The sequence below is a fragment of the Brachionichthys hirsutus genome, unplaced genomic scaffold (assembly GCF_040956055.1).
Source record: "Brachionichthys hirsutus isolate HB-005 unplaced genomic scaffold, CSIRO-AGI_Bhir_v1 contig_1051, whole genome shotgun sequence".
Classification (NCBI taxonomy): domain Eukaryota; kingdom Metazoa; phylum Chordata; class Actinopteri; order Lophiiformes; family Brachionichthyidae; genus Brachionichthys; species Brachionichthys hirsutus.
Window position 1 is genome coordinate 44,064 of NW_027180370.1, and position 24,204 is coordinate 68,267.

Genomic DNA, 24,204 nt, shown 5'->3' on the forward strand with positions numbered 1-24,204 from the left:
TTGTTTTATGACTTTTAGAAATCACTAAATATATTAATGTATTTGCTGGAAACCTTAAACTGCATGGCCACCAGCTCTACGGTTTCACAGCCTTTATTTGATAACTGGTACTTTAAAGTAGACATATATATATATATATATATTTACTTTTCAAGAGACTGCAATATATTCAAGTATTGAATCATCTCTAAGGAAAAACAGAGGAATTAAATACTGTTCTGCAGAATTACGTTTTCCCAGAATCCATTGTCTATGTATAAAGCCAGCCAAGAACTTCAACTGACCCACAATGAGTCGCTGTGGGCTTTCGGCAAGTAGTTGATCCGTAGGTACATGACAAATTCGGCGATTCTGCTGAGCGGCCCACTGGGAGCCCGATGTTTAAGGGGAGACGCTTAACAGCTAAACTCGGGCTCTGATTTTCTCTCCTGAACTGTAAGAATGTCACTGAAAGAAGCATGGCGTATACGCTGGAGGATTCACATTTCCATGAAAAATGTAAACATCGGGAATCAGTGTTCCTCCCTTCAACTGCACAAACGTCATGATCTTGGTCAAATGAGAGAAGCTGGCCCCGCTTTCAAACAAAAGCCTACACTCTACTAAAGTATAAAGATACAAGATGGTATACTTTGCTACTTTGACAGCTGCCTGATCAAATCCATTTGACAGGCATGGTAAGTCGAGGACCCACTTCAGAATAAAACAAAGCACACCTTTAACACTGTTCATCCACCTAATGAGACATTTTTGACAATACAGGTCCAGAAAAAACCACTGCCTTTTTTGTCTTTTTTCCCCCCATGTTTTTTAAGCACACGCCATAATTCAAATTTCTATTGTTCAGGATCTAAATGTCTCTCAAGCAACTTATAATACATTCAATACAACCCTCTGTGGTATTAATGTGTACTGACATGGTAAAGTTGTCTTTTAATTAAGTCACGTACAAAAAAAGATGAAAATGACCTTTTGCCTTTCAGAGAAAGTAGCTCAGTTGGGAAGTTTGGGGGCGCTTTTGATATGAATGTAGGTGGCGTAGGAGTGGGGGTTGAGCAACAATTTACAAGGTGGTCAATCAATCAGAAAACAAGAGAGGAAATAATGATCATAATAAAAAATAAAAGAAAAACATCAACATATTTACACGACAAAAAGGTAAAGAAAAATAAAATTCCACAGAAAGTAACGCTGCTTATTCTCCTCTCACGGCTTTTCAGCAAAACTGTACCAGATTCGATTCCAGCCATCAGCAATGTCAAAAAGGATTCATAAATGCTCTCCACAGTCATTGTGTCTGGGCTGGCCTCTGCTAGTACATGCTGATGAAGGAAGACAGAGCCAGGACCAGGTATCGGCAGGCCAGCGGGATGTATGCACTTCCTGTGCTCCCATAGGGTGCAGTGTTGGGAGCTGTGGGCAAGGAAATAAGAGAAGCTCTGATTAGTGTTGATTGCACTTTTACTCAGCTGCACCAACCATTTCAAAATCCACAGTAAGCTTTGTATGGCGCTTCCAAATGAGGCTGTAAAAACTGCAATTACTGTACCGCTGCGGTTTTGAATTGGTTACTCCATTTATAGGAACCTTAACGGCTTTGCCGTTAGCTCTGCAGATCAGAGGCGGAAGAAGTTCTCAAATTCTGTGAAATCAAATATATACCGATTACATTCAACTGCATGTTGGATCCTACAGTAGTTGAACTATTGAAGTGTTATCATCATACTTTAAAACATTAGAATTACTATAATGGTAATCCTAATGCTGTGTCCAACACGAGATAAATGTGAGGGGATCATGCAATGTGTCATCTGCTAAGTCAGGCTACGCGCCTATCTTTACAGATGCAATTTAAAAATAAGCAATGCATATAAATAAATACATTTTTAATTTATTTTAATTAATTAAATAATTTAAATAGGGACAGTACATATTAAAATATGTAAATATGCCAGATTATAGCCAAAGGCTAATTTCTGTAAATTTCTGTAAATACATTACAGGTGCCACTGAGATAGGAAAGAAGAGGAACAATTTCCCCGTGTTTGAAGGGGAGATGACTCTTGGGTTGAACTGACAACTCATAAACATCTGAAATGTGCCAAGAGCCTCAACGAGACAATTATTTTGCAACGAGACAGCAAGTTGGGAGCATTTATTTAGCCTTTATTAATGACCTTTTCGGCTTTTTTTCACCGCCGACACTATCATCTTGCTCTCTAACGTACAATCTGTATGATTGTAGTCCACTAAAGCCGGTGATTAAAACCTCTCCTCAGAACAGATTCTGGGGATTAATTGACAGCTCTCTCACTGTGCTGTGAGAGGCGGGACAATTTCAACACATTGACAATGAAATATCCGACAAAGTAGAAATATACCTTTAAAACTCTATTACGTAACACCAACCTTCTAAAATACCTTTCACAAAGCACATTTTTCCAATTCCTGTCTTTAACATTACTAAAGAAGCTGTCAGTGCGGGCGAGGAGAACAGACGAGGGCTGCGCTCGGCCTTTGCTTTCCTATCATGGGCAGCTTTGCTTTGTTTGTTTGTGTTTCTCGGAGCAGCGGACAGCCACAGTAATATGAGCGGGTCTCTCTGGAGAGATGTGTCAGATGGACAGAGATGAAGACGGCAGCCTTTCATTTGGAGGGGTGACTCTGCCTCCTCTAACTTGTAGCTACACACACATCGAGCATGTTACAAGACCTGTCCTCTCACTGTAACGCACACACTTGTGTGTAGACATGCATGTCTACACACCATCACGCACAGGCATGCAAACGCACCGTGCAGCAAGCCGGGCTGTGGTCTGTCAGGGGAAATCATGTGCTGCACAGCACATATCAGCAGGGTACCACTATTTACACGGCCAGGTAATTAGTTGAAAATGTTATTCCTGCGATGTGGACCTCACGTCACACAAACACACCGAGTAAAGTAAAAACCTCATGTCAGGCGCCCGCACACACACACACGCACAAAACCATGAACATATAAAGTCAATTTCTCCATTTATTCCTGGGGTTATAAATAACCGGTAGAGGATTTGCAGGAGAGGATTGTTATCTCGCTGTGTTGTAGTTATGGTTGTTATCCAGTATTTATTCAATAAGAACACAAACTGCTGGCCATTAGAGTGGAATATGGCCGCCAGTGTTTTAAAATAAATGCAATGGTGCAGAGATTGATCTTTTTTACCGACATTATGGAAAGTTTGGTGACGATTTTAACAGCAGATTGCGGTGAGAGAGGAAACAGACACACCTCTCATTATCACCCGACACAGCGCTGCTTTTACGGGAGATTTTAAAGCATTATTTGCCAGTTTTGACGTCTACCTTTTTAAAAAGAGAAGTAGCTTCACTGACCGAATGAAAATATAACAGAAAAGTAAATATCAGTGCCTAGAGGGGCAAAGATGGATACACATTCTGATGATGTGTGCGTTCGGTGCATGCTCCTCTCTTATCCCTCCCTTTGTCTGCCTTCCCATCTTTGTCTCTTCATTGTGCCTCGTTCTCTCTCTCTCCCCGTATCCTCCCTCCCGCTCTCTCTTCTCCCATCCAAAGTACAGGATAATGACACAGTTTTCCCGAGCTGTGAGAGCGAGCCGAGAAAGGGTAACCATAGCAACAGCTCTTGTCCTGCTCTGCCGGCGCAACGTTGCCAGAGCCTGAGCGTGCTGTATCGTGCTAGCCACGCTAGCAGAATTGTGTGTGCATATGTGTGTGTGTCTGTGGTGGCGGGTAGGCAATAGACAGATGCCACTACTGCCCTTTCTCAGTTTCTCATTTTATCAGTGTCAGTGTAGTTTCTGGCTCAGTAACTACCGCAGTTAAAATCTGACACACGGCTGCTTTTCATGCAGCAGTTCAGGGAGCAAACGGGCAAACACTGGCTCTCTGCTAGGACTAATGTTGACTGGACTGGATACCACCATAATAAACCCTTCAGTTGCATCCAGGAGGGCAAATGTTTAGTGAGGCTGGGGAAAGTCAGCCTTCCTCCTCATAGTGTTTGTTTTTTGGCCTTGTTTAATATCTTCCTGTGTCACTGAGAAAAAGCGGCGGCCTCCATTGTTTTGACTGTGTGGGTTGTAACTTGCCATTTTAATTAACTCCCCGACCAGGAACTGCCTGCAACACAATTATTCTGCTTATTAACATGAAGGGGATAGGGAAAGGGGAAAGCAACAGAGACGGAGAGAAAGTACGCACAAAAGAAAGACAGATACGGGTGAGACGAAGGGGAATCAAAGGAGGAGAGAGTTCGGGAAAAAAGGAAGGACAGTGATTGAAAGGGGTGCGAGAACGACTCTGCAGATGGGAAAGCAGAGGAAGAGGAGGGGGCTCTGCCTGAGCTATAGCTCTTTGGGGTTTGAATTTAATTGCCATGCACATCAGTACCGAGCTACAATAATGTACCAGCATTCCAGACAATATATCATAGAGAAACCAACAGCGTCAAGATGCGCAAATGGTGGGAAGACAAGCAGGGCTCCAAAGGGAGAGGAGTCGAGGAGATAAGTGGAGATGAAAGCTATACACTTCAATTACTGTTTTGCAACTGAATTGAAATGAAAAACTAAAGCCTCCCAAGCTCCAGCAAGACTCATATGAAAATAACAATCCCTGGCGCTCTCCTCTGATTCTGGACTGAAGCCATAAGCTTTAAATAGTGTGCTCTCTCTCTCTCTTGTCCTTCTTCCCTCCCTCTTCCCTCTCAAATCTCCATCGACAGCAGTTTTGTCACCCACATTTCACATGCACAACAAATGCTAAGGTCCTTAACCTCAGTCACTGGTGACACAGATAATGAATCGTGCTGAAATACGCAACAGGAGCACTCGGTGCAGGGTTTCTGTTGAGCACCACCTCGAGTGTTATGCATTGCTCTGTAATTCACTGGAACGTCACCATTCATTAAGTAATAGTGTGAGTGCCTTTCCCTTCCTCTTCTCAGCCCATCAGGCACACTGGGTTTGTCAGGTTTGTGCAAATCCATTCAGAAACCCTCAAGGCCATATTGGCTAGTGTCACATTTCACACAAGTTCTTTAATGCATATGAGAAAATGCAAAAAGCCCCCCCCCCCAAAAAAAAAATCCACTGGATTGAGTCCCAAATTCATTTCTCTGTCGTTTAAAGGATGATTCATCCCTTAAATTGGTCGTATCCTCCAAGCAGGCTGTCGTGAACAGCACACAGTCAGGCATGCAGCATTCCAATATCCCCGAGGACACAGCTTCAGAGCCGGGTTCTTCTGAGCAGGGGGCTTGGGGAGAGGTTCAGTGTCCTTGACCATCAATCATCAGTGGCCTTTGGTCCCCCCCCACCACCACCACTGTGAGAGCCCACATGAGACAATCCTGAGCCAGAACTGATCCTGTACACATCATGCTGTAAATCGAGCTGAATCCCTCTACACGCGAGGTTCCCATGAACCGCCAAGGGTGTCTTTAACAGTACAACCACAAAAAAATGTCTGGCTTGGTTCGTTTCAGTCCAAACTCATATCATGCAACACCCAAGACATTTGATGAGCTCTGCCCTAAAAGTGTGTGCTGCACTTCATCGTCTTTTAAAGTGCCTTTACGCCGAGCGTGTGCAAACACTTGATAGCGATAGCTCACTTCACTCCACTGAAAGTGAAATGCATTCTTCTCCTCTATCATTCATCTTGCACCCTCTTTCTGGTAGCACGCTGCCATATTGAGTCGGCGCACAATCGACATGCAGACCCTTCAGCGCCTTCATCCATTTCTCTCTCCACTCCTCCAGTTATTGTATAAGCAAAATGTTCATCATGTCCAGATATGATGTTGAGAACTCATCACCTTCGCCTCCCGCTATGATCATCACACACTTCTGCTCCACGGGGTCCTCATTCACACGGACCTTCAAGCTCATTAGCTCTACCAATCATTTGCATTAGTCCTAGTAATGAAAAGCTTCCATTAATAAGATGGCCTTCAGAGATCATTTACCTTCCTCCACCTCCCAGTGCTGCCATACCCCCCCCCCCCCCCCCCCCCCCCCCCCCCCCACACACACACACACAGCCTATCTCTCTCTCTCTACAGATCCTGGTTATCATCATCCAGCAGAATGTGTTTTGGGGCTGAAGATCAAGCTCTAATGGTTCCTCTCAGCATTAATATCGAAATGGAGAGTGACTGAGAAAGGGAGACGGGTCACCTGATAGCTTACTTAGTGAGCTGGGGGCTCTCGATTACAGGCAGGCTTTGGCCTTCAACTTGACTTAATCAACGCCTCTGCAGGGTATCTGGACAGTGTGAGCTGGAGGAAGAAATCCTTACTGAGAAGACATTTCCGGCGTTCTACATACAGATACGGTTCCTGTTCATTATTGATCGACGTCTCACTCGCTCAGGCTTCTCCTCTTCCTTTAACAGACTGTACGGGTGTTCCTTTTATTCAAGCTGAATAGTGGAGTCTGCTGAGAATCAGAGTGACCTGCATGCATTTTTATGGCGCCCATCAATTCAAGGACATACTTTCTGCAGGAAATCAATGAGCTTGCAAATGATGTCCTTTATATGCACGACGATGGATACATCTCCATTAACAAAATGATTTATACTTTTTCTCCCCTCCTGTTTTTACAAATATAAAGAATAAATCTACATCAGCACATTCTGGGAATAAACAAGAAAAAAAAACAGTGCACATATTTTAATCACTGCATTTTGAAAAGTATAATGGCTCTATGACTTTGGCTGCCACTCCCACTAAATCTCTCTAATGTTTGAGGCTTAATAAAATACACAGGGACAAACAAACAATGTCAGCAGGTTCATGCAGCTCCTCATTCCTTTCTCTCATTTTCACTATTGCTATAATTATCCTCCTCTCATATTTGGGTCTCTCACTTCCACGATCTCTAATAATTCCCCATTCCTTCCCTTTGTCTCTCTCACTTTTTAATGCCTATCAGGCTTTTTTTGTTTTCCTGCCGCGGGCCCAAGGATTTTGCTGAGTCAGTTGCTCCTTGGCGACTGCACCCCTGTGATGATGACGGCGACAATCTGGCTGGTTATGAGGAATGTTGATGACAAGCCAGCGTTACTGTACTCGCATCTCCATGATTTGCCTCATCAATATAGTCCGATAAGATCTGATCTCCAACCAGGAGGCAACTATCTCTTCCTTCCCACTCCTTTTTTTTTTTTTTTTTACCAATCTCTTTCGCCTTTAGCCTCCTTAAATCGCAATTCCCTGCTGTTATGTATGTAGGATTATGATAAGACAGCCCTCTTTTATCAATTTCCATTATGGTGCTGATAACACAGCCGGCCTGAATGTGGAGGGTTAAGAGCATTTTCTTCTTGATGGATATGAGATAACTTTATCACTGCACATTGTCTGGTTATCAGTTCACCTGGGGCTATTCGAACCTGACTGGAATTTGCTTGTGCAAAACTGTCTCCGCACAAGCACATGAGCCCGAACTAGAATTTGCACAGATGGTCACAGTGTATGGAGGGCAATCCATAGTTTTTCTTCATATTTACCTATCCTGAGCTGTTAATTGATTTCTCTCAGATCAATTCTGTGGTTTACAGAAATTGTTGGCCCAAATAGGGCTGAATCAATTGCAGAGTGATTAGCATGAGCAGTGGAATATTTGTAGCTCAGGCACTGCATTCAACTTGAGGCAGCGCAGAGGAGGGGCACAATCCAACAGAGGCACGAGCCATATGTTGATGTTAATTATTGCTAGCTTAAAGTCTGCTTTGGTTGGTGCACGCCCATAGGCTGTGAGAGTGTCACGCATGAAATATTCTTTTATTACACTGAGACAGAACCTGAGGCAGTCGATGCACTCCAGTTTCTGCTCCCCACCTCATAGCTGTGTGCCTGCAGGAGGTTCAGATAAAAGCTGCACCATCTTGAAGTGAGCACCACTGATTCAGATGTGTATTCCACACAGCCACATGAGCCAGACACCATTTAGAAAGGGTTAAGTTGGGAGCTGATGTATCGTTCCAACTTATTTTATATGCCTTCTTAATGTAAAACACTACAAAGTGGCGTTTCAGATAAATGCATTTGTGAAAACGTTATGTATAATATTCCTCGCGTGTGAAAAAAAGGAACTATGGTACGTACAATTAAATGAAAATTGCAAAAGTTACTGGTATCATTGAGACATTTCCCCATGTGTGACTCGGTTTAGCTGCATAGGTCAACATGCTTTCCTGAAAGGCAGCTTCGTGCATCACAAACATGCTTGACTGGATGTTATAATTTTATGAATAAAGGCAGACAATACTTCACTCTGAAATGTGTCACATCCAAAAAAGGAAATGTTACTCTTATCTGCTTGAACAGAACCCCCCCCCCCCCCCCCCCACACACACACACACACACACACACACACACTCCAAATCCACTTTAGCCTTTCCCTTGGCTTATCCCATCTGACGCACCCACACTATCAATATGCAACTTTCATGGCTGCATAAATACCAGAAATGATGGTGACACATACTCTCTCTCTTTGATGGGGGGGGGGGGAGTGGTGTTGACTGCAGCATCGAAGTATGCAAGTACCGCTCTCTCTCTCTCTCTAGCTATGTGTTCCTGTTTTTCACATGAGGTCAAACATTATTGACTGAGATCACTGAGGGGAATAAATCTGCGTTTACTGACAAATTGGACCGGTGGATTGACCCCTGGCTAAATTCAGCAAGGTACCAGGAGCTGCAAACACACACACACATATTCATCGCAGCGCCACACAAAGACAGACAATCATTCACACACACATTCACACCTATGGACAATTTAGTGCACATGTGTCAAACTCAAGGCCCAGGGGCCAAATGTGGCCCTCCAAGTAATTTCTTTTGGCCCGCGAGAGCTGTGTGCAGACATTTGTTTTTGTAAAATACTGCATCTGTCACACATGTTCTTAACAGCCCACATGTGTTGGATGTACTGCAGTTCTGCCCCTCTCAACTGTGACAAAAGTCTTTTGAACAAAGTTAATGCCATAACTTGTGTTAGATAATATTTTTGCTGAGCGCCATATGTACATATGTACATATGACGCTCAGGATCAGCACTGGACCACTCCATAGGTAGTCGGCTATATGGAGCTGTCCAGTGCTGATCCTGAAAGTGACGTCTTTTCTGCGGCATTAACTCGGGGAATGTTCTTTATCTTGCCCACTCCGGTTGTTGTTTTTGGTTTGCACATGTCCATGACAAGACAAGGTGGTGGCTTTTTGGTTTTGCTTTGATTTTGTATCCTTTGTATTACCTTTTGTATTACCTTTGTTCCTGCGTGATGATTGCATTTGAATGGAACTTTTCCACATTATTAGATGTTATGTTAATTTATTCCCATCACAAACTTTGGTTCATACTTATGATTTTTCTCATTTACAGTATGGCTTTATCTTTAAAAAAAAATTGACATCAAAACTGAATATTTTATTGTAATTACTGGGGCTGCTAAAGAGTTAAATAAAATAAATAGTTATTTAACAGCATGTTAAGGAGTAGTTACATTTATTTTACATTAAATGACATTACATTTAGTTACATTTTTTACTGTGTTATGGTTTACATTTGGCCTTTGGTGGGCAAACATAATGCTAATGTGGCCCTTGGAGAAAATGTGTTTGACAGCCCTGATTTAGTGCAATCAATTCACCTAATTTTGCATGGGGTTTTTTTGGTGGTGGGAGGAAGCCAGAGAACCCGGAGAGATCCCACGCAGACACGAGGAGAAAATGCAAACTCCTCACAGAAAGGCTGCAAGTGGGATTCTCCTGGATTTAATTTGCAGACTCACTGAAAAATGACACACCTGTTCATTTGGTGCTTTAATATTTACAGTGGCAGTATGTGTAAGATGGGCACAAAATAAATTGCAGGGCTCATACTCATTGGAATGGAAGAATTATTTTTTATGGTTTTCATAACATAAAGGAATAAGCCAAGTTTTCATGATCCACAGACGACCCATCATTATTCGCTGGTTTTGGTTTTTGCATCGGATGTCTTGATACTTAAAATTTAGAACAAACATAAATGTAAAGTAAATTCTTAATGAAATATGATTTTAACTAAATACTGGAGTTGCTTGTCATCTCAAAACTCATATAAAAGAGTCTGCATATCTTCAAAGTAAACTACAGAGTATTAAAATGCAATTTAGTTTCAACCATATAAAAGCTATAAAAACAAATTGTCTCTGTAATAATAAGCGATAATCTGTAATTGTGATATCGGATCCCTTCTATGATTCATTACTGGTGAAAGACACAAGTCCATTTCCAGTTATTATTCGTTGCTTCATGTTAGGATGCAGATGTACGGCTGGAGGCCCAACTCCGAGCCTCCCACCATCACTGAGATGTTCCTATGCAAGATGGCATGAGGAATAAAAAATGTGTGGTAGAATACTCTAATCCACTCGTCCCCTTACAAAGGTGCTGAGACAAAAGCGCCTGGATCCGTCAGGGCTAATTAACAGTGTCGATGGTGACACGACTCTGGCTGGTGAGTAACTTGGGCAATTGATTGCTTCAAACACGTTAGCCTATTTGAACAGGAAGGAAGGGCTTTGATTTTAAAAATGTGGCCGTTTATCACATCAGAGGCCTTGGCGCATTACGTCTCAAGATAGTTTAGCCAAAGGCATCTCCCAGAGTGTTCACTTCCTTTATCAGTAATGTATGCTAAGAGGATGCATCCTTGTTAGAAGCCTTGAATAGCACATCAGCTGCAAGGCAGGGGAATACTAAAGGGTTAATGACCTCTTTTTGGGGGCTTCGCCCTAAACCACACGTATTTGCTCCATGCCATTGAAAAACTGAAGGCGGGAGTGAATTGAACTAAGAGCGCAGTGAGCTATGCGTGATGCACGTTTCCATGTGTGCTTTAAAAAAAGTGCATTAACTGTTAGCAATGAATCCCAGCCATCCGCCACTAACTCACACATACATGCACACTCTAGCACTGAATGGGAACTTGTGTGCTGCACTCTTTATTAGCCTCCTGGGGAGTGCATCATGCTTGGTGACACCGCTCCAACTTGCACCGAGAGCCTGTAGTATTAGGACCGGCAACACCGAAGAGGCCAAAGACGGCTGAATTTGAGCTGATATAGGACTAGCCTTATTTAATGAGACGATATCCAAGCCATTTACCCAAAGAGAATGACATTTCAGAATGTCATGACCTTTTCTAACTGCATTTAAAAATCTCCAAGGTTTTCAAGGTGTGGCTTGTCAGTAAAAAGATTTTGAGGACCCATGAGGGGTGGCAAACAGAGCGAAAGCATGATCTGATCATTTCATCGGTGGTTTGTTGCAGACACTGGCATCTATTGTTGGGTCTATTAAAATGTTTTTCTTGAGGCAGCGACTGAAGTGTTGCTTTCATGCATTTGCTAGTGTGTAATTTAGTGTGCACAGCTATAACTGAATGCATAAAATAGAAATGAACTGAAAGAAAATGCTTTGACACATCTTGTTTGTCAGTGTAATTTCTTTTGTTTGTTTTCGCCAGGACAAACGTGTGTTACATTTTTGTGGGTAATGGGCAGTCTGGACTGATCTAAGATTGAAGAAGCTCAGACCTCAGACATGATTGTTGGCGAGAATGAAACGACACTGCAGCAGCAGCACTGCACTGAGAGTAGAGTTCATGGAGAGAGGGCAGAGGGGAGAGATTGGAGACATCAAACAGGACAAAAGAAATAAGACGGAATCTAAAAAAAAGCCATTGTGGAGGTGTTTGGAGCGAGACTTGATATGTTGGCAGACAGGAAAGACTAATTTGAAGATGAAACTAGAAAAGCACTCGGAGAGCACGGACCTCCGTCGAGCAGCTCATTTCCTTCATAATTGAATTTACACCATCCACATGGTGATCTGGATCATCACCTAAAGGTTCTGAATTGTCCTTGGTATCTTCATTAACCAACCATGAAAAGTTAAAGTGAATCACACTTGATTAAATTTTAAAATGTAATATTCTGAATCTGATCCAGATCAAATTCTGGCCTAAGACAGTGCCTACATGACTTTGTCAAATTCCATAAACGTTAGTCAACAATCAACCGAGATATTGAGGAACAAATTTTGAAGCTCCATTGACTGCAATGTTAGCGAACATTTCAAAGTGATCCATAATCCACTATCTCTTTTGGATCGTCACCAAAATTTTATTATCTGTTCCTGGTATCACCCACAACATCAAGATCTGTAGAGAACCTTTTGAGCATGTTGCTAACAGACAGACATATGGACAAACACCGGTGAGTACATAACCTGAATAATGCATTTACTGAATGTCCAAGGGCAATGACAAATTACCCAGAGTTATCTTTCTGTTACAGATAAAAGTGTAATCTTTTACTTCAAAATTATACCCCTTTAACTCTGCTGAGTGCTTTCACCAAAGATGAGAGAGAGAGGGGCAAGACCCGAGCTGGTGCACAGTCTGAACCCAAAAAGACACTTCTTCCTGATTTACTGCAGCTTCTACTGTAAGTGTGTGGGTTTCTTCAATCATCCTCCTTAATGCAGTAACCATTAGAGTCTGTCCAGAAAGGGAATATACCCTGGTGTCTCAATTACAGTCCAAGACTGAATCTCTACAGCAGCTTTTCGTGACCATTAAAGGAAATGACTATCCATTTTCTGCTCCAGCTCTCACACAGCAGTAGCAGTCATGTCTGTTGTTATGAGGAGCAAAACTCATCTTTCCCACTGAAACATGCTATTCATCACCATGACTGCTGTGGTGAGAGAGTCAATTCAAGTTGGAAAAAAGGTTTGAATTGACAAAAAAAAAATCAAATTATTTTGTTTCTTTAACAGTAATTTCCCTTTTCTGATATATTCTATTAGCCAAAACTTTCAAAAAAAATGAAGTAATGTTGGTCTATAAGGAATAATATTATATTTTGAGTAGAGTGGCAGACGTGTGAAAGTTGCCGACTTACAGTCTGAAAAGCTACATGAGAAAGACAATTTTAGAAGTGACAGTAACAGAAAAATAAAAAACACCGCCTGCAACAAAAGCACAAATAACAGGCAGAAATAAAGGCAAGAAATAGAATTCTTTGACACGATTTAAAAACTGGAAAGGCTCTGACAGATTTCATAGCGACCACCAATATTACTCTCACAAATCCTGACAAATACACATGGATGACAAACAGAGTAAAAAAAAAGTGACACAGTTTTTCTGTGTAGTTTTTTTTAATGGCCGACATTCCAGAAGTGATGCAAAGAGGAAGAGATGATCAGAGAGAATTGTTCATGTGGGAACAAGGGAACGGGATTGAGCTGGAAACAGAAGGCGGAGAGACTCGGTCAAAGCGATGTAGGGTAAGCGGAATAATCCACTGCAGAGCAGCACAGCCATTTACACCAGAAACCCACCAAAAACAGGTGAGAAGCAGGATCCTCGGAGGGTTCAGTAAAGAACAGTGATCACTAAGGATGGTGAAATGTGGATAATTATCAGTTTTTATAATTTGATTGGAGGGGAAAGTTTTAATTGGACCTTAATTAGAGTTCTAAATGCACTCTGAGTCAGTGCTAAAGAAGACACCCTCAGTTTCTCCGCCATCAGTTCATTTGCCTTAATAAATGGGTTAATACTGTAAGTGGTTATTACACGTACACAGAATTCTTTATGCTGAAGTGCTCACAATTGCTGCATCATCTAAACAAGGAGGAAACAAATTAGTCTTGGATTAATTTGTGATAAAGTAGGCAAAACTAAATGGGAAATAAAACTGTATCCACATCTATCTAATTATACTTTCTGTTTCAGAGTTTATCATTCATGCTATAGTTTAACGTGGCTTCAAACCAGTTTACTACTGCAACAGGTTTTCAACTGGGGGGGCGCTCACACCCTTCCAAGTTGACAGGACAAAACCCTTCCTCTATTAACATTGTCCAGGGATCTAGTGGTCAAGTGTGATAGATGACATGCCATCTGCTTATCGGGTCCTTCCAGAAATGATTGGGAAATCTTGCTGTCAGTAAAAATGAAGGTCAGCATATCGCCTCAAAACAAACTCTACTGGATAGGAGTCAGGGCGGCGGCGGCAGAAGGGGCTTGCACGCCTCGTGATCTTGCCACTGTACAAGTGATAAGGCTGGTAGAAAATGCACTGCCAAAAAAGGATTATCTGTGGGTAGCTCAGCGTTTCTGACACCAAGCACGCTGGGCGAGGAGAGGGATTGCTGTTTACTCTGGAATTTACTCCAGGTCTCTATGATTTACAATGCCATTCCAATCAAACTGTAAAATACAAGCTTATTAGTGGAAGATGCGCTGGTTATTTCATAAGTGGAGTGCATCTATGTTGCTGGTGATTACTCACAAACCAGCCAACTAGACAAATCGGTGCCTACATATATTACAATTGCCAATTTACGGAACTCAACTTCAGAAATTCTGGCGTGAGCTTCTGGCTGCTGAAGTATAAAGAAACACTGTCATCAGCTTCATGTAGATTTTCATACTCAGGGGGCCCTGCATGGTTGATCTCATGATGCTGACTTCATCCAAAACTTCTGAGCTCCAGCAAAAACACATAACTTCAAGATCAGGAACTCTGCCATAGTTGATTTACAGGTCTTTGGGAGCTTCAGGGGTAAAATGGGACACAGACTGTGTGTGTGTGGTGAGAACAAAACGGTGCATCTAGTTTGGTACCTCTTTTCATTTGACTGTCAGACTGCTTATTTGCAGAGCTAGAAAAGTCTGAAAAGACAAAATATGGGATGTGAAACATTTGGTACTTGCTACTGATTGACGCAATTGCTTGCACCAAAGGTGAAACGAGTAAGGCATCGACATCCACAGAAACCAATACCAATCGCTACGTATCAGAGTTCATCACACAATCCTGATGGTAATTAAGAATGTAATGGGGTATCAGAAGGGTATTAAAGTTAAATTAATATTGTTGTACTTTCATAAGTTACTGGCAATTTTACTATTTTCCTGTTCACACCAGTTAAATCAGGATGATGGACTATAATATATGCCAGATTATCTGTTATGAAAGTAGTGAGCTCTGAGTTCAAGCTGTAAAATCATTTTCCTTGAATAAGACAACACGGGTGGCAGTTTCTCTATTTTAGTGGCTTATGATGCTGTAGCTTTCATGTTGAAATATAACCAGGGAAAACATATCTTTTTGATGTGACACCATATTGACAATAGCCCAGACAGTGAAGATGCTTCTCAAACAAAAATAATCTCAAAGTCACTTTGCCTTCATTACAAGGCACCAGCTGATAGCAACCAATAATCAGCCTCGACAGAGGGGCTGTCCCTCATCCATAATGGAGCGCTCCCATTGAACACTGGAAGATTTCACGTTTAAAATGTGCTTCCAAACAGTATCTCTTTTATCACTATTAATTCCCACTGAAACATGAAAAAAAGTTGAAAATGTATTAACATTTAATGAGTGCCGTTAAAGATGCATTATGTATTAGAGCTAAAGTTAGAAAAATGTTGCAACTGCATTAAAAAAAAAACAGTCAGCTGCGGATTAAATGACCAAAGTAATCCATTACATGGTTTCAAAGAGAGGATAAATGTGCTTATGAGCTTCTTCCAGTAATATCCAGTCTAAAATTTACAAAGTGACAGCCAAGAGAGAATATTAATTTAGCACTTAAGAGAAAATGGTAAGTTGTTTCTTTACTAAAAAGGTTTCACACAGTATAATATCAACAAAATGCGCCTTGGGGTCCAACTTGGATGTACATCAGATAAATTAAGTGATAGGGGAAAATCATAATGCAACCTTCTTTAAAGTCATCTTCCAAAAAATAAAATAAAATCTCGATTTCAGACACAAATTGGGAAGCTATCCTTTCATTAAAGAAGCCTTACATGCTCACAAAAATAATTTGATTAGCACAGCCTCCTGAGCGCTGGGGAGCTGAGTGAGTGACTTTTGAATTTTGGAGGACTTTGGTAGAATACTTAATGAGGTAGATTATTTCTTTGATGCTGTTCCCTGGACCTTGAATAAAGAAAGACATATGACATGGCCTGGATCTAAATCAATATGAAATCTGTCTTCATTAAAGTTAGGAGACTTTCAATTTCAAAGAATACTGTGTAAGCATGGAACAATTTTGGATGAAATCATGTCTGCTTTCAAAAAGGTTGTTCCATCATGGATACTATTAACAGCACATGAACCTTCATGAACAAGATGAAGAAAGGGGGCGTGGGTGTGTAAACAAATGCCAGGCAGCCAAGACAACAGCACAAGACTTACTTTCTCTGCAATTAATCTCAATATACTTCTTATGGGGGGGAATTTTATAAAAAATGATAATAAAAAATGATCATCTTCACTTGGCTACACTCACATGGCCCTCATTTTTATATTTGTGAGCTAAAATGACATGTGGGAATCATAGTCATGCACATTATGTATAATTCATGTGATATTACTTGAAACAGTATAACTGTAGACCGTGTCTCACAAAAAAACAAAACAAATGTTGGGACTCAGAACAGTGTTGAGAACATTGTTTTTCTACTGTCAAGTGATTTACACAGATCAACAGAAGTGGAAGCCTGTGGGAGCATATAAATGCTATTATCACAGATCTACATTTCCTTGGGATGACAGGGTGGCATCAAGCCAGCTGCCATACAGTATTGTTGCAGTACTCAAATATAGGTAAAAACATATATCGCCATATATGCTAAGGATAAAACTAGCCAGGGCATTTATTGCAAAAATAAAAGTGGTATATTACCATTTTATTCAGAGGCGTTACAAAAGTTTATGCAGTAGATGAAAAAAAAACATTCTGTTAAATCAACAACAGACGGTTTCTATTTCTGTCTCTGATCCCCTGACAAGTATGGAAATATATCTGCAAAATGTGAATGAGATAAGATCACTTGAGAAGGAAAGAAAATGTTTTTTAAACACCTGGAGGTGAAATTCAAGAGTCAAAATTCAAATACACGTAAACATATACTGGAGTAAAACTATTTCAAATAATAAACACTCTAAGCATTCAACTCAGGCATATGTAAAGCTTAAAGTTATTTAAATAACACAAATAGCATTAATATAATCAGCATGATGAAAAGGTAAAATTACATAATATAATTACACAGGTAAAGAACCCGTGAACGCATAACTTCCTTAGCAGGAGGAAAGCGTGAACTTTGCAGGTGCTGGATGCATTTTACTTTTAGTCTGGAATTAGCTCTGCAAGCTAAGCTATAGCTTGAGGCAAGTTATCATATTTAAAGTACAGACAGTGGAGCTGAATTAATCTCCACCACAAGAATGCAAATTATTATTAAATATTTAATCTAAATCACTAATTGTCAACTTGGGTTGGGCAATAATTTTTATATACCAGTATAAATTCTTCCAATGATAAGAAAATGACTTATTCCGGTACAAATAATCATTTAAAACAAAAAAACCCTAATTTGATTACGTGTTTTTCCTGCAACCGCCGTGGCGCGCTGTATTGGCGTCTCCCTTGAACCACAGCATGGTCCAGCAGTGGCGGAGAAATGCTTAAGAGCAGGAGGAGAAGTGGAGAATATAGACGATGATATTGTTGCCAAACAGGGAGGTACCTCTGTACTATGGAAGTGGTTTGGTTTCGATAGAGCAGATGTGGAGCAACAGACCATAATTTGCAAAGTTTGCAATGCAGCGGTGACGGCAAAAGGTGGGAACACGACAAATGTGTTCTAACATCTCATACGCAAGCGCAGAGTTCAGTACGAAGAGTGTGCGATGAAGCGTGAGACGGAGTCAGTGAGCCCGTCTACACTTAGCCAATCAATGCAAAACAACTTTCAAAAGTTGAGTTGAAGTTTGCGCCGTTAGTTCAGACAATATTTAGCTGTATTACTGTTTTGCAATTTGCAGTTGGTACTAAACTGTGTACTTGAATTCTGAACACTAAATGCACTTGCTGTATTGCACAGTTTTGTTATCAATAAATATGATTTACAATTTGAGACAAGTGTATTTAATTATATGGGTTAAGGTTTGTAGCTTTATATACAAGACTCCGCTCACTTTAATTATACCGTCATAGCGTGATACATCCCAAAAATATCGTGATACATGCAGAGGTCCATATCGCCCAACCCCACTGTCAACATCCATTCACTCTCCGTGACCACTGATCCTTGCAGGGCCATGGAGGGTCGAAATGGGAGAGCTGAGACTGGGCGAGAAGCCGGACTGAGACAAACAAGCATTCAAACTCGCATTCAAATCTATAGGCAATTTTAGAGCAACCCATTTTCTTCATCCAGGCAAGCAAGGGGAGAACATTCATTACTTTTACTGAGAGACAACAGTGTTATAACTACCATACTGCCTGATGAATTATTATTATTTCTAAAAATATCACATATATATGAGTCATTGTTCTGAAGGGGTAGAAAAAGAACATGTCAGTCACCGCAGAGTTTGGATGTTAGAAAACTTGGAGATGCAAGCAGGGAGTGTGACAGATGGAGCTGAGTGTGAATGTTTTGGGCGTGTGTGTTGGGGGTCACAGCTGGCTTAGGCTGAGACTGAAAGACAGAGCTTGACTTCCGTAACAATTTTACTGACACCACCGGGCAGGATGCAGCTTTTCCAACACAACAAAGCCAAGAACAGCACACTGTTCACGAGGAATCTTCACTGAGATCTGACCGTTTTTTGGGGGTGATTGTACGATGCCAGCATGGGTCCATCATCTCCTGTTTTGGGAACAGGGGTGTCCTTCCTTATATAGGTGACTTCAATATTATCAACACTTTAAGATAAACTATTGTTTGCACTATGGTCAGTACTGAAGATTTCTGAAAACATTGCCAAAGTACAATTTTGAAGGTTCCGCACTGTTGTGTTGCTACAACAGCAAGCACACTCTACAACTGTAACCCAGTTACAAGTAAGGAAGGAAGTAGAAAGAGAGAAGGTTGCAGGTTGAACTCACACCTGGGCAACTGCAGATGACAGCCTCACGTATATGGGGCTAAAACTACAACATTATCTGCATAGGCTCTATTTTTCCTAATACTTTTCACAATATAGTATAACATAATTGAATTCACTTGTCACATAGTTCCTGCCGGTGGAGACTGCTGATCATCGTGAAAACTATCCTGGAGGCATAAGGATGTCTGTAAATTTGGTCTTTGTAAAGTCAGCGTAAAAACCCCCCACACCAATATCTGGTGTTAAAATAATATCTAATTATCCCACAGGATAATGTTTTGTCCCATTTGAACCTTAGCAGAATACTGTAAGGTTAGATATCAAAAAAACATAATGACTCATGCTGCCTATTAACACTGTTTAATTTGAATCTTTGTCATCTGAACTTGATGAATGGGCTGAATCATGGATGTTTGGGCTTCAGGCATTGAAATATTTTTTCCCCACCTTATATCTCCAGATTCACGCAACTAAAAACACTCCTTGTTTTGGGAGCAAATCTTCCCAAAGTCATTTACAGGGTAAATAAAAGCAACTAAACTTCAATCACTAGACCTAATTAAACAGTTGGAACAATGTTTATTTTTTTTTTGCAGTGATGTAAAATAATTCTCTTTGACCAGCCAGCTGTTGAGGGGCTCATACAATACCATTTGGAACAAGACAAGACCAGAGTGTGAGTTCCTCTTCACAAGTGAGACCATTGGTCTTTTAATCATGCCAGGATTGCTGGTTGATTCTAAGGTTAATTTGACTTATCTGACAGAATCACCGAGTATAATTATATTTCTGACTCACTTAGAGACTGCGGGTCAACACATAATAGAGTCCATAAGAATCTATACAAAGACGGCAATGAAAAGTCACAGATACATTCGAGCAGCTTTGTCATGCACTGTGAGCCCCTGCATGTGCTATAAGTGCAGATGCATTTGAGTATGTTTAAATATTTCATGTTTTTTTTTTTCTTTAAATCTGTTGTGAATGTCGTCCCGGTGAAAACCTTCCAGTGTCGGATCATTCCTGCATGTTTCTGGGCCCATGAATAGTGATGAGCAAACACAATGTGACCAATGAGAGACCAAACTCTGGTTTGCATGACACCAGTAGAGAGGGAGAAAAGACAACCAAACATAGAAGATTATTCTGGGCTGGAACATGGAAGCAGTGGAATACTGTACAATGAAGGTGCTTGCGGAGTTGCGGGTGGGGGGTATTGACTAGGACGACAATGACAGTGTAGCACCAACTGCAGCTCGGTCAGGACGTCAGGTTAAAGAGGGTGGCAACGTGCCAAATGATTGTTCTAGACAGGGGAAAGAACAGAGACAGAAAGCAGAGCCAAGGATAAAGGAGGATTAAGACACAGGAAAAGAAAGGGAGACAAAAAGGGAGTGATAAAAGTACAAAGACAGCAGAGCCTCCACCTTGCAAACAACAAACAAGGGGCCTTTGCCACCAACAGCTTCCTGCCTTTGATGCTGAATTTAGGCAGCACAGAGGAGCCGGAGAGAGAGAGAGGATGTTGGTGGTGAAAAAACCATAAAGAAAAAGCCATCAGCATTATGGAAAGCATCATACCCAGAGGTCTATGGAGGAGCCACTCTGATGACACTACTGTAATGAGAGGAGAGGGGAGGAAGAGGGCATGATGGCGCAGGCTGCAGGGAGTATATGTAGCCAGGCTATAGAAGCCAATCCAAAATTAACAAAAAAAAATATTAAAAAGGAAAGAAAATAGAATAAATAAAATACATACAATAAAGCTGTACACCCAGCAGGCATTTCAGCCAGCCAATTAAAATGAATTAAGATGGTGGAAAGGCTTTTGGCTGGAGATAGTGTGAGGCAGCGGACCTCTTTGTTTTTTGGTGTACAGCATGGTGACATATACTGACCTGGGCTTGAGACAGCACTAGTGGTCGTGGGTTCAAAAATTGCTACAGGGGAGGAGAGGGGGGAGAGGGAAGGGGAGGGAAAGAGGACATTCATGTATTATTAACAGAATGGAGACGTAAAAGAAAAAGGCATGCAAGGACAAAAGGACAGGGAATGGAGACAAATCCCCTCCATGCATTAAGGACTGCTGTCTCTGTGGCAAGATGCAACCTCTGCATGCTCATAAACAACAGGTTCTATCCCTGGGATATACTTGTTTTTTAACCTGGGAACTGGGGCTACTTCACAGTCCTGATGGGCTTTTTTGGTAGGCGGACAAGTTGTCTTTACATTGTTGACTGCTTCTCTATTTTGTGTCCTTTCAGGATTTATGAACAAAATGAAGAATGAGCAAAAAGCTCAAAGTCTGCATTTTATCCCTCTAAGGAGGGAACTCTGACTCCCAATCTGATTACCTTATGAATTCATTTCAGACTAAGCTACTGGTGACATTTGGGAGATGGAATAATGTGAATCCAGAGATGTTCAATCCGGCACGTTAAACTACTTGAACTGCGAGTGTCTCCGTGGACGAACGGCAGCAAACATGTCTTTTTATGTGAAGTTTGAGCCAAGTAACTGAATAACAAGGTGTTGCGTTTTGAATCAGTCAGGTATCAAAATCGGGAGTGCAGAGCAAAACATAAGGGAAAACATGATCTTACACATATTCACACTTCAGAAATATTGTTTTGTTTCTGCAGGGATTGGATAAGTCTAAGCCATATCTATGTAGATCCTCCATTCTTCCATTTACACTGAGAACTCAGTTTGCTAGTTACAACTGTGGGGCTGCAGGATGAATGAAGTTGTGAACAGGTTACTCAGGTTTGGTTACTCTTAACAGATTACTGTTATGGCAAATGCCATGAAGAATTTAGTTTCATGGTTTCATTTTTATCGGGAAAAATGTCTATGAATCTACATTCGTATGTGAAGCCAGAAGCATTTGCCCTCTGTCGATGAAGGAGACATGTTTACCCCTGAAGTACTTGAAAGGGAGCATGTGTGTGAAGACATATTTTTTTGTATTCCTTTCTTCAAACAGGCACGAGGGGGCAATTTGATTAATGCTCACACACTCATCCATTTCTGGGACATTTCCTTTGATGCAACATTTCTATCAAATATTAATCCAACTTACTGAGGCACCTCCTGTACACTTTGTGGACTTGCTTAACATATTAGATCCAAAATGTAGCAAAGATATTGAATGTTCTGGAAATTGTTGAAATACTACGTCACTCACATTTCATTATAATAACGTATTATTCAATAAAATGCCAAACGTCCACAGAGTATAATCATTTTTGCATTACTTTTTTGGTAGAAAACAAATTGCACTTAGCCACCGTTAATGGAAGCGATAGGAGAATTAATGTTAACACTGCAGTCTGGTCATACAGCAGGTGTCTAATTCATTTTCATGTTTTATGGGAGCGCTTCATCAGGATATTTTTAATTTCTATTGTGAACTGTTCAGCTTCTCTCAGGCATTTCACTTGATGAACCCTCCATGATCACGGAATAGTAGGTGTTAAAATATGTTAATATGTGAGCCAACCAATTAGTTATTCATCCAGAGTCATTTGAGTGCTGCCCAAAGAGTGTATCATCCTGCAGGCATTCGCTGGGTTCAGTCATCCAGAGATGAGCAGTTCTAGTCATGCGTTTGGCCTGTAGGAGTCGGCGAGGGTGGATAGGATGTGGGTGGGAAAAAAGTCCATTGCCTGCTGGGTCGTAGGAAGAACACTGCCATAGCAGAAAGCATTTCCTCATAGCAGTGCAATGGGAAATGCTAATGTTTTTTTTCTGATTGCCTAAATATGGAAATACAGCCATTAAAATAATAAAAAAAGGTCCAAAACTGTGAGGATGCTTTTGGTGAAAATAAAGGCCACTCCAACCTCACTGGGTAGAAATAAAAACCCAAATAAAGAAATAAATAAAACGTGAAAAGGCTTTTTAGCAATCACAAACCTGTTGAACTTTACTAGGGTCATGGCATGCCTTCATGACCAATGTAAATAAACAACAACGGAATAGAAGAGGCAGGGGATTTGCACAAACACGATATGTTCAGTGTTATTTTAAGGTTTCACTCTGAGCTCACATCTTCCTCCTTGTTGGTTCCATGACTCACGTACTATCACACAGTGTGGGAACAAACAACAACATCAAGAACAGTGGCAAATGAGCAGACATGTTGAAATGACACCTACATGTGCAGTGATTGATAAGTGTGACAAAAGTACACAACGTTCATTAACCGACGAACCAGCAGTGTCTCTTGCCTGAGGGAGGCTGAGCGGTGACGGAGAAAGAACAGGAGAGTGAAAAGAGTAACTTTTTTTTCTCCTCCATCAGTCTCTACCGATTACAGCTGGGGGTGGGGGTGGTGGAATGAAGGCAAAGGTATAGGCAGAGCAAATCTCCTTCAGGGCTAAGCCGAGGTGGGATGGGGGGATAAGAGCTACAGCAATTAATCTGGAGGACTCCTCCGAAAATTGGAGTGAGCAGCCTCTGTCTTTTCATCAAAGTTCACTTCCATCTGACACATGAAATATGGATTGCCAGTTTGGTGACTGTTATACCTCAGCTATAATCATGATGTTTCTTGTGTGTGTGTGTGTGTGTTTTGCGAATGTTGTATTATATGTACGCACAAGGAGTGATGAGCACAAACTCAATCTGAAACAATGCATTGGTGCTACGATTCACTTTTTGACCCTCCTGTTATCCTCCGCGTCAATTTGACACCATTCAATGTTAATCATTCAAATAATAATAGTTCCTTTTTCTTTTTTTTACTTTGTATTTCATGACTTTTTCTAATTTGATGGGTACAACTGATTAACCAATCATGTTCATGATTATATTTTTTTCAATGTGCTGAACACTGTGTTCCTCTGGAGTCAATTTAACCCCAAGGTGTTTTAACTGTGCAAACCTTGTGTGTGTGTCCTACTACTCACACCTATGAAAATCAGTGACTACAAATCATATTTAACTCTTTAAAGTCCAGTCTGTCATATTTGATACATTTGGCCTTTCAGAATTTTGAGACTTCTACATAATAAGTTTAAAGTTTTTAATTGTATTATACATTTTATTAATTAACTAATTTTAAAGTTAGGCCCGATGGTGGCACTAGAGAACAGGCCAATGTTTTATTATCAAGTGGTTATTTATGTATTCAACAAAAGTGCCTGACACAAAAACTTGGTCAACCAATGTCTGTAAATA

The 24,204-nt window shown here is 40.9% G+C and overlaps 1 protein-coding gene across 1 annotated transcript in view; it reads right to left on the reverse strand.

Annotated features, from left to right (window-relative positions):
* Positions 1–1,312: 1,312 nt before the first annotated feature.
* LOC137914152 (neuronal growth regulator 1-like) overlaps positions 1,313–24,204 on the reverse strand; it is a 101,744-nt gene continuing 78,852 nt past the window's right edge. Inside the window, exons 7-8 of the mRNA XM_068757758.1 lie at positions 20,919–20,960; positions 1,313–1,413 (exon numbers count right to left, since the gene is read on the reverse strand). Of these exons, the coding sequence (XP_068613859.1) occupies positions 1,313–1,413; positions 20,919–20,960 (143 nt within the window). The remainder of the gene's footprint in view (positions 1,414–20,918; positions 20,961–24,204) is intronic.